General features: G+C 45.3%; 1 protein-coding gene across 1 annotated transcript; it reads left to right on the top strand.

Annotated features, from left to right (window-relative positions):
* Window positions 1–3,174: 3,174 nt before the first annotated feature.
* On the top strand, window positions 3,175–11,084 carry LOC120563042 (E3 SUMO-protein ligase CBX4-like). Its single transcript, XM_039807048.1, has 5 exons — window positions 3,175–3,455; window positions 3,658–3,701; window positions 4,243–4,308; window positions 6,692–6,758; window positions 8,319–11,084. Exons 1-5 carry the CDS (start codon window positions 3,387–3,389, stop codon window positions 9,804–9,806), a joined length of 1,734 nt encoding a protein of 577 aa, XP_039662982.1. The 5' UTR covers window positions 3,175–3,386; the 3' UTR covers window positions 9,807–11,084.

Here is an 11,084-nt window from a genome sequence, read left to right as displayed (position 1 = left end):
TTTTTTTTAATAGCCTAGTTTCCCTAAACTATGCTCCATTTGGCATCGAAATATCATGAAATGAATGGTGCTTTAAACAGCTTTGGAGCTGAATGGGTTTATCCTTGAACGCATCCAGCTGCAGTGTGGACTGTGCGCGAGACTCCGCCGGTGCTGCTCGGGTCAAGGTTCTGTGCGCGCGGTACCATTAATAACGCACGCACGTGCGGGATCACATTCCGTCCGACTCTGGAGCACGTGCAGTGTTTCAAAAGCTCTTTGACATTTAGACCAAACTGTCGCGTGAGCGCTGTGTATATATCAACCTTTTGGCGTCGTCGGCCATCGTTCCACTGCTTATAGATATGATATCTGATTAGCCTAAATACAGTAGCCTATATGTGATCAATAGGCTACTGTTATCTGTTCTCTGGGTGTGGAACCATCATGTCGTGGCTCGGCCGCCGGGGTGACAGGGGAGCAGCAGGTGACATGTGGACGGCTGAGTGGACGGACGTCTGATAACAGCTTCCTATAGCTTTAATAAGGCTGTAGAATTTCTTGAGAGTTTTCATTCCATCGACCCATTTAGCTTCTAATTGACCACAGTGTTCCTTTGGCTCGTCCTTAATTTGGGAACGACGCAGCTGAATTAGCAGACTCTGTATGCGTGTAGGCTCGTGCGCGCGCCGAAGCTGCTGCTGCGCGAGCCCCGCAAAGAGAAATGGATGTTTGGACAGCCGTCGTGCTTAGGAACGGCTACTTAAAGCAAAATAGGCGAATGGGAACGTGCTGTGGTCGTCGATTCCGTGTGATATCTCACCGCCGATTAGCACTCCCTGCCTTATAAGGAAAGACAGTCGTGCCTTCCTGCAATAGGCCGAGCGCTGCAGCCTGCGGGAAGCCTGCACTTTAACCCTCTCGCTGCTGAATTTTATTTGGTCCGACCGCATGAAACAATGCAACGAAGGCTTTATTTGACAATTTAAGATTTTTATTTTGAAAGCAATTCATCGAAAATGTATCCCCGTTGTACATATAAGTCTAATGAATGACAAAAAACAGCTGGATATAGCAGCCAGTGGCAGTAAGCAGGTGGATATGTGATTTGTAACCCTCTCTTTGTCCAACTAGAATTGTAACCTTCACTTAGCCTACAGGTGAAAACCTTGGGCTCTGTCATTTCCAATCAAAACTGCCAGAGGGGTGTGTGTGTGTGTGTGTGTGTGTGTGTGTGTGTGTGTGTGTGTGTGTGTGTGTGTGTGTGTGTGTGTGTGTGTGTGTGTGTGTGTGTGTCCACGTCAGGCCTTTAGCTGGTTCGTAGCCTACCGTGAGTCACGTCTGCACGCACTTCGTGCCAAGTGATAACGGAACCGGCTGGTGCCTGTCATGCCGGGATCTCCGCAGTCAGAAATAACCCCGCTGGAGTTAAAACCGGCGGGGTGAGAGCCCCCGGCGGACAGGGGATGCTGACCTACATTGGCTGCCACACAACCAGGGGGCTACCACTTAACACTGCGGGGTGGGGGAAAAAAAAATCCCGCAGAAAATCCCCGCGACACGGTGCCATGTGAAATGCCATGTCTTTGTGTGACCCTGACTCAGAGAGGATATGGAAAATCTATTCATTGTAATGCGCATAACAGCAGCCGGGCTCTCCCTGCAAATTAACTTTACACGAGCAATGATTCATGGAGCGTTATCATCCCACAGAGGCGGCTCAGTCCCGCACTAGCGGCGTCTGTTCCCCCAGGACTCCCCAGGACTGATAGACGAGGCCTTGTTAATATGGCGGCGGGGACGAAGCAGTGTCCAACAGGCTCTGGCCTTGACGTTGGTTGGGCCTACCGTGAGTTTTCAGGTAGAATAATTCGTTCTCTGATATTTATTGTCTTATAATTACAAGTGAACCCAGCTGTAGGCCTATCATGTGCCCAGCGCATAAATAGCCTACATTTTGGATAGCTCTGTAGGTGGTAGGCTATATTGTGGCTAGCTCCAGATAGAAAAGAAGGCTAACCATAACGACCCCAGCCTGATAATACAGAATAAAGCAGAAGGCCTCGACAGGCTGCAACGTTGGAGTTAGTGAGCAGCACTTTGAGGCCACCGCGGTTTAGGATAACCCGCTCTCTTCTTCCATAGCACCCTCTTGCAGTTGGATCTCGCTTCACATCCAGCGACACAAGAGGCACGCATGTTGCGTTCAGGGTCTCATCTAAGCTCGTACTTTGGAGAACCACATTCAGTTTTTTTTTTTTGTGCAAATGTGCTTGCCTTTGATTGATTATAAAGAATGTAACGTATGATCATTATCTGTGTGCGGATTCCTGTGCCATGGAAGTATACGTGTAGCTTTTATTTTGAACCAAACACAACATTAGCTATGCTAACACATTGACGCACCTTCTCAGCCAGAGAGGGTAGACCCTGTGAAATCTGCTGGAACAAAAAACAAACGTCACATTCTTTCAAACCTACAAGTCTGGGTAGCCTGTAACAATTGTGTTTTCTGCATAGCAAAGAATAAAGTATGAATGTTTAATTTATGCAGAAACTGACTAAAGGTGAAATAAGGAGTGGTTCCCAAACTTTTTCATGTCAAGGACTCCTAAACACAGATTGGACCACGGACCCCCATTGGATAAGATTTGCTTTTAGATGTTTGATTACAGAAAGTGTATTAAAAAAAAGCCATGTCCAAAATAGTCATACATTCTGGCATTGTGTTACTTATGGATGGAATTATAGTGAAAATAAGCATCCCCATTTTTGCTGGGGACCCCCAGGAACTCCCTCAAGGACCTCTGGGGGTCCCTGGACCCCACTTTGGGAACCACTGAAATAATGAGTTCAATTACAAAGAAAGTGTTAATTTATTGGTCTACAAAAAAAAAGGACATTAATAGAATTCACTCGTGTAGGCTGTAACCGGTTGTTGCTATGGTTTCCATGCTCCTCACTTATTCCCACACCTTAATGTTTTCATAGAAACGTCTGTCTTTTTCCATCTTTTCCCACAGTATAACTATAGAGTTACATATTGTTAATATGCCACCAAAGTCGTGATTACACTTTTTTCCGATAGCGCCTGAAAGCAGCAGGGGGAACAACCCCCCATCCCCCCTCCCCTCCCCCGCCCCTGTCACCTCCTCCTCGGCTGACGTCACGCCAACGGCTATTTGCATGAAGTGTTTTCTCGCTGCAGTTTGAGCCCGTCTGCAGAGCGAGTCTCTCCGAGGGGAAAGCGAGGGAAGAGGCGCAGTGAAAATAGGAGGAGGAGGAGGGGGGCTCTTGCGTTTCACATCAGAGGAGCAGCAGGAAGCGAGGATAAGGTGTCGGATAGCAACAACAAGAAAGAAGCAGAGGAGGAAAAAACACAAGAGCCGCTACTCTTGTATCGGAAAATGGAGCTACCCGCCGCGGGAGAGCACGTCTTTGCGGTGGAGAGCATCGAGAAGAAGCGCAGCAGAAAGGTTTGTCACGAGAGCACCGAAGGACATTTTTTAACACACCGTGCACATGGAAACGAGGGCCGTTTCTCTTTGCTTTAACCTTCACCTTGTTACCGAACCACATGTTTTTTTTGTAATTTGTAAATGTGACGGTGCGATGCAGAGTGCATTTTGCTGCGTGAAGTAACGTTGCGCTGATGATCCCGTTTCTCTCCGTTCACAGGGGAGGTCGGAGTACTTGGTCAAGTGGCGAGGATGGTCCCCAAAGTAAGTCCGCCCTCTTTTGTTTTATTTTTTATTTTTGAAATTTTTAACACGTAACACTACTCATAATGATAACATTCAAAAAATAAGTGTGTCCATCAGTGCGAGCGTGGGCGCGCATATGGGCGGTTGCGCGTTCTTGCTTTGGGCGCTCGACGCTTTGGCCCTCGATGATGGATGTGGTTTTACAATGTATGCAATCCCCAGTGTGCCAATTAAAGGAAGACAGGTCTATAATTGAACCCTGTGTTTAAGAAATGCCCATATATCTACAGTTGAGTGGAGGCTAGGCCATTGTATCTCCCCCACCCCCATCACCACCACCCCGACAGCCGCGCGTAAAAGTTACTCATGATTTATTACACGTGCATCCACAGGGAGCGCAAGTGTCTCAGCATGTTGTTTACACATGTACATGCCTACAAATATCAGCTGTGGGAGGATTTATAAGGCCAGGGTCGTTTTGGGGACAAAAATAACTATCTATCTATTTTCTATCGTCAGCCACTGTGTTCTCGCTGCTCACTCTGTGCTCTCTGAATAGATACAACACGTGGGAACCAGAGGAAAACATCCTGGACCCAAGACTGCTTGATGCTTTCCAAGACAGGTGAGTTTAGTTGGATAAACCAACCTCACACGTGTCAAGACTCACAATGTCAATCACACAGTAACACAAACCGGTTTATAGTCCCAGTTTCCTACATTTCCAGTTTCTTCACACGGTCTGTTACTCATCCACATTTTTAAAGTAGGAACTTTGTATGTTTGTAGTTGGGAACTGTGCTGCCTGGTCACTCTATATGGATAATCCCATGTTGATAATAAACTAGCTAGCCTACACAATGTGCAGAAACTCAGCAGCTGGGGGTGAGGGGAGGGGGGGATTAGGATTAACACTGCTGTCATCAGAGGGTCAGGTTAGGGTTAATCTCAGGTCAGGGTTACCAGAGCAAACTGTGACACTCTGTTGCGTCTACTTTCTGTCACCTGATAGTTGTTTGAGTGTCAGCATCAGGTTATGCCTAAGTGCTCCCTGCTGTCCCACCATCCAGTCACCAGATGCACCTGTGTCATCTCCCATAGGACATGGCAACCCATTGCATTACCCAGAAACTAATTATTATTGATAATGCTAAATTGGCAAATTGGTTATTTTTTCAGACTTTACTCATGTGCACCATTATGTAAGTAGATACTGAAACTTCAGACGCCCTGCAGAAATGCTTGAAGACATGCAAAACACTTTGCTTTCAATAGTAATGGATGTCTGAGGTTTCTTTTTCACACAAAAAAAGTTAGTTACAACTGATAAAACGACTACCTACTTCTTCTCCCTCATTGAAACATCCAAAAAACTATGACTATATGAACATTGTTCATTTCAAAAGTTCAATATATGAGACACAATATGTCTCCTACTTGACTAAAAAGTTCACGGTCTTCAAGTTTACAAATGACCCTATTTGTAAATTGCACATTGCACCATTATTGGCTATTAAACCAGTTGTGTCACAACTGTGTGATGTCACAAATTCCGCTCATATGTCCACATCTTCAACTCAGATTGAATTCATAGATAGATAGATAGATAGATAGATAGATAGATAGATAGATAGATAGATAGATAGATAGATGGACTTTATGAATCCCAAACTGGGGAATTACTGTGTAACAGCAGCAAGTTACAAAAACATACAGTACAAACATACAGAAAATACAAGAAATAAGTTAAGATAGCAGAACAACTACTCAAAACATATACTTAGAGCAATGAAAACAATGTACACATATATACAAGTGTAGAATACAAATACACAACCTAAAAGAAATATTCTACAAATATATTACGGTGAACAGAGAAACATTCTCCCTTCAGCAGTTCTTCTAGTGTAGTAACATTAAGCCAAACACATTTTTAGAGTGGCGGGGGGGGGGGCTTTAAATTATGGTGCACGTCTTAATCTGATCATGATGTAGTGAAAAGGCAAGAGGAAATGGAGACTGTGTGAACTCGTGGGGAACTAAATAGCAGCTTAGTTGTTATAAATCAGAGGTGCATGCGCCGTCTCAATGTCTAACTGGAGCAACTTCCTCATGTTCTCTATTAGTAAAAGGACAATGTGTCCATGGTCTTCAAAGTGGGCTGCTATGGTAAAATGAGCCGCTTGGCTAATTGCTAAATAGACTGTTGAGTGACCGACCACCAGCCAGCGCCACATGAAGGACAGTGTAAGTGGATTTCTTTTGATGCACGGCCTGTTAAACTGTCCCTGGCTTTTCTCCTCGCCTCCCTCACCTTTTGCTTGCAGCAACCTTTTTGGGCGCAGGTCACACGTTAAAGCAAACCACCGACGTCACTCTGTGTCTGTTTTTGCAATTACCTCTCTCTCTCTTTTTTTTTTTTTTTTTTTTTTTTAAAGAGGAGAGATTTTATTGAAACTAATTGCGCGTCTCTCCGGGGAGCCAAATCGTCTGAATTCCAGGCTATGAAAATACACCGAGTCGTCATTGTAATTAGATGTGAGGGAGGAGGGTGGGGGAGGGGACTGACATCACTCCTGTCTGCGGTATTGAGTTACTGCCTCGGAGAGACTCGCATGGAGACGGAGGAAAGCAAAGGGAAGTCAGAGAGGGGCTGGTCTTTATCTTCTCCTGCGGATACAGACATTACACGGGCTATTAGTGTCATTTAGGGTGGAAGAAGCCTCATTTGAAGCCACGGTTGAGCTTAAGTGTAATGAGGTAACAAACATAAAGAAGGGTACTGTGACAAGGTAAATGCATAACAATGATGGGTGGGGGGATGCTCCTTTAATGCATGCTGGATGAATTTCACTTTGCATCAGGAGTGTAACTGCAACCTGTACCATGGACTCAGTGTTTCCTGATTGAGCCTGAGGAGGACACCCGTGACGTTGTGTTGCCATGCAACAGCAACTCATCTCTGCTAGATGCTTTCACTGATTGGCTGCTGTTTTCCTCTCCCACAGGGAACGCCAAGAGCAGCTGATGGGATATCGCAAGAGAGGACCCAAGCCCAAGCACCTCCTGGTTCAGGTGAGAAAATACTGACACCGAACACTGACGTCAATAATGTTAACGATGAATCGCAGCTATGCTTAAGATCCGTTTTCTTGCACAATTCCCTCTCAAATCCCAGGAGGCAATATAGACAAAGTGTTGTCATTTTCAGCCTTAACAGTAACCTTTTAAAGATATATAGTTAAACACGGTGCTCCGAGCTATCTGAAGTCTCTGCTGTGATTATTTCCTGTCCCGTGTTGCTTTGCAAGCGCTTTGATAAACCAAATCTAGCGTTACAAACAGCGACATGTCACCTGCCGGTCTGACCGACTTCTGGTCTGGGTGGTGTCAGTTTCTTTAGTATGTGGCCCAACAGGTAAATGAGCTCTCCATTAGTGAATGTGTTGACATAAATAGCATCAAACATGCATTTTAGATGAATGAGATGGGAGGATAGCCAGTTCTTCCTTGTTCCTGTTTGCTTATTACCGTTAAATTGTATGTACGGGAGTTTTCTACCCGGAAGTTCGTGCAAACAAACATTGTCACTGGGTCTATAGCTTTAAAAGCTCCTCCAGAGCCACAGATGTCATTATACAACTGTTTTCACAGTATTGCCTCCTGCCATGATGAGATAACTTGATCTTCATGTGTAAAATCAGTGTAAGGACCCTTTAACATAGTTGTTGGGAGTGCTAGAATATGTAATTCTAGATCTAGTTCTTTTTTAGGGACCAGTTCCCTGACCTAACAGTGGCAGCTAACTGCCTGTGACTCGTACGTTAAGCGCATCAATCAGCGATCCAAAAGGCCGGGGGAACCCCTCAGAGGAGCCTTTTTGTTCCTCCCAGGAGGGTGTTGGTGGTAACACATGGGCTAAAGTCAGCGACGGGACACAACAGTGACATTCCTCGGAGCTGAGGTCACAGCCACAGGAGACGCTTTGAAATGGCACTGTGATGGCCAGGCCGGTGGCTGAAGGAGCTGTACGGGAGCTGTGGGAGGCCTGTGTGAACATCGAGCGAGGCCCCTGAAATAAGAGCCCCGCACACATTCCAAGCACTATTTCTTCAGTGCAACTCACGGGCCCCAATGAACCATGTTTTTTTTTTTGTTGGTGCCTGACACATGTGTAGATACTGGAGACAGTTTAACCATTCGTCAAATGCCCCACCGAGAGGGATGTGCTTTAGGGCTGCGCCATATGAGGAAAATATGCGATAAGGTTGTTGAATATCGCAATAACGATATCACTTAAGATAAATAAACAGATACTAAAGTGTACTTGTTTAATTTAAAACAAATGAAAGGACATCATTTCCAGCATTCTTTCACTGAACACATTGATCCTTGAGCTGAATATAAAATGCACCACTAAAACAAGAATGTTTGTTACATTTTAATGTGGAGTTTTCTACTGATATTTTCTTTCAACACACACTAAAAGTGTCTCTCGCGATATGTCCCAGCCTTTCGCGGCATGTTTATCGCGCCAGTAGATACTGTGATGTCCATAAAAAAATAAATATATATATATAGATGTATGTTACTGTGCTTTTTTTTAATAACACAAATTACCGTCTGGTTGCACAGGTTCCTTCTTTCGCCCGGAGATCCAGTATTCTGGCGGACCTTCATGAGGCGTCCCTGGACGAGGACAGCTGTCAGAAGCCCAGCCCCATCCAGATGCTCCGCCCCCAGGGCCAGCAGTACCAGCTCAACAGCAAGAAGCACCACCCGTACCAGCCGCTGTGCAGGGAGCGCGATGCCGAGCAGCAGGCCAACGGCAAGAAGTTCTACTATCAGCTCAACAGCAAGAAGCACCACCACTACCAGCCGGACCTCAACGGCCACGAGCCCTTATTCGCCAAACCCCGAGAGGTAAAAGCTCCGGAGCTGGCTAACAAGGGCTACAACCTTCCCCCGGTGCTGCAGCAAAAGTGGGTCCGGGACAAGGACTCAGGCTGCCTGACCAAAGTCAAGGATATCACCATGGAGCTGAAGAAGCTTCCGGCAGACCTCAATGGCCACAAAGAGCCGGAGACGGCCAGGCCTAAAGAGGACGCTTTAGCGCAGTCGAACGGCGTCAGCAACGGCAAGCTAAAGATCGTGAAGAACAAAAACAAGAACGGGCGGATTGTTATTGTCATGAGCAAGTACATGGAAAACGGAATGAAAGCGGCCAAGGTTAAAAACGGCGATTCTGAAACTGGCGAAAAGCCGGCGCTAGGAACAGACACCGGCGCGGAGAACCACCTCGAGAAGATGAAGCTCGTCAAGAAGCTGGGCCTCATGAACGGATTTTCCAAAAACCCCAAAGACAAACCGAGGGTTCCCAGTTCTGGATTAAACGGACACTGCCCCAAAGAAAAGGAACAGTCCCCCAAATCGGAGCCAACTGTGACTGAACAGGATAAACACGTCGGGGTCGGGGGTCAGGGGCAGCTTTCAGCCCATCGGCCTTTACAATTGACAACCGAGCCTAATCCGCTCGCCCTGGCTTTGGATAGGGGAGTTCCCTCCCCACTGGACAAAAGAGGAAGCCAAGGTGGATTTCAAGGACTGAAGCGACACCTCTGTGACACAGACAGCGAGGAGCATGGGAGTAGTAAGAGGTTTGGGACTTCCAGGAGCATCGGCGCTGCCAACACGGTGTCTTCACCCACCCAAAGCGTCAGCATGGACCAAAACGGACACCAGAGTCCCATTGGACTGCAGGACTGCGGGTACGCGGACCAAGAGGAGCCGATTGACTTGAGCATGTTCAAGTCCAGGCCTAAAGCTACCCAGCCTGAAACACACCCACAGGCTCAGACTGAAACGCAAGCGAAAACACACACGCAGGACGAAACAGACACGCAAGCGAAAACACAAACGGACGCACAGACGGAAAGTCAGCCCCGGACTGAAACCCAAAAAACTACAGAGGAGGAGAACATCACTTCTTTGTCCGTTTCCGACCAGGAAAAGAGAAAAGAGGAGACATTTCCCTCTTTCCAGCCTTTCCTTGGGAATATAGTGATCACAGACATTACTACAAACTGCCTCACGGTCACGTTTAAGGAATACATCAAAGTGTAACTCAACTGGGTACCAACTGTATAAATGTACATAAGAGATATTTGTATTTTCAGATGTTTGAATGTACAACTGCCCCCCTTGATGTTTGTTTTCATTTTTGTATAGTTCAGATATAAAAAAAAAAATCCTTTATTGCGTTATTTGCATATTTCTTCTTCTAAGATCTTTGTTGTTACTGCTGGAGCTTTTGTCACATGCAGTATCTAATTTCAGCTATTTCTAACATAGTTTCAAAAGCCAAATTAGGTCAAATAAATGTCTACACTTTGATTAAAGATGCACTTAACTCTTGTAAATACTCAATAATTTGATTATACACTCAACTGTCTGCATCTCAGATAAGGATAAACAAGTGTAGGCTATATGGGGGAATTTTGTAAGGAAGAAAAACTATTGAAACATGGTAATTTACACTGTGTGTGTGTGTGTGTGTGTGGTGTGTGTGTGTGTGTGTGTGTGTGTGTGTGTGTGTGTGTGTAAACAGATGGACAGATTTAAACAAGGATGCATGCCGCTTGGACAGATTATGCCATTGGGCGTGCTTAAACAAGCAGATAAAGTCAAATGAAGCGCCTTTCTGTCGATAAATGTGATTTCCATTGTTAAAAAGGAAAATGAAAGATTATTAATTGTTAATGTTTGATTTATGCTCCTTTTTATTTGACCTCCGTTCAAAGGTAAAGTGTGTTTTGCATCATGCATCTCGAGATCCGATACTGAGCACAAGTCACTTCCATTAAGGCGGCAGATGTACAACTCTGTGACTCTATTTATTGTATGTTTTGTAGCAGCGCAGTGACTAAAAACTGGCTTTTTTCACTTGACTTATATCAGTCACCAATCTCTGTTAACACTGCCTGTCTAGCTGTGTAATCCAATAGATTAGTACCACCAGCTGCGTGCTCCATGATTCACTTCTTCATGTTTCTGTTCTCTGCCTCCCTGACATGTTAAAAGGCTATACACAGTTACGTATGGGATTGAATGGATTGTCTTTCTGTCATATTTTGAGTGACTTTTGCAACGTCACAGTAATTAAAAGTATGTAAAAGCACACATGCTTGTCATAACCAGATCTGTTCCCTTGTGTCATACATGCCCCCTGTACTTTTTTTTCCCCCCCCAGCAATCCCTTCCAGCACTATGTGATCTGAGGTGCATTGAACTGCTCTGTGAGAACAATGATCAGAGGCACTTTTGATGTTTTGTGTGCAGACTAAATAAAATGAAGGCTTCCTATGATACATTTTGCAATAATAAAATTGTTTGCAAGTGACA

The sequence above is a fragment of the Perca fluviatilis genome, chromosome 1 (genome assembly GCF_010015445.1).
Source record: "Perca fluviatilis chromosome 1, GENO_Pfluv_1.0, whole genome shotgun sequence".
Taxonomy (NCBI): domain Eukaryota; kingdom Metazoa; phylum Chordata; class Actinopteri; order Perciformes; family Percidae; genus Perca; species Perca fluviatilis.
This window is presented reverse-complemented; position numbering and strand designations above follow the sequence as displayed.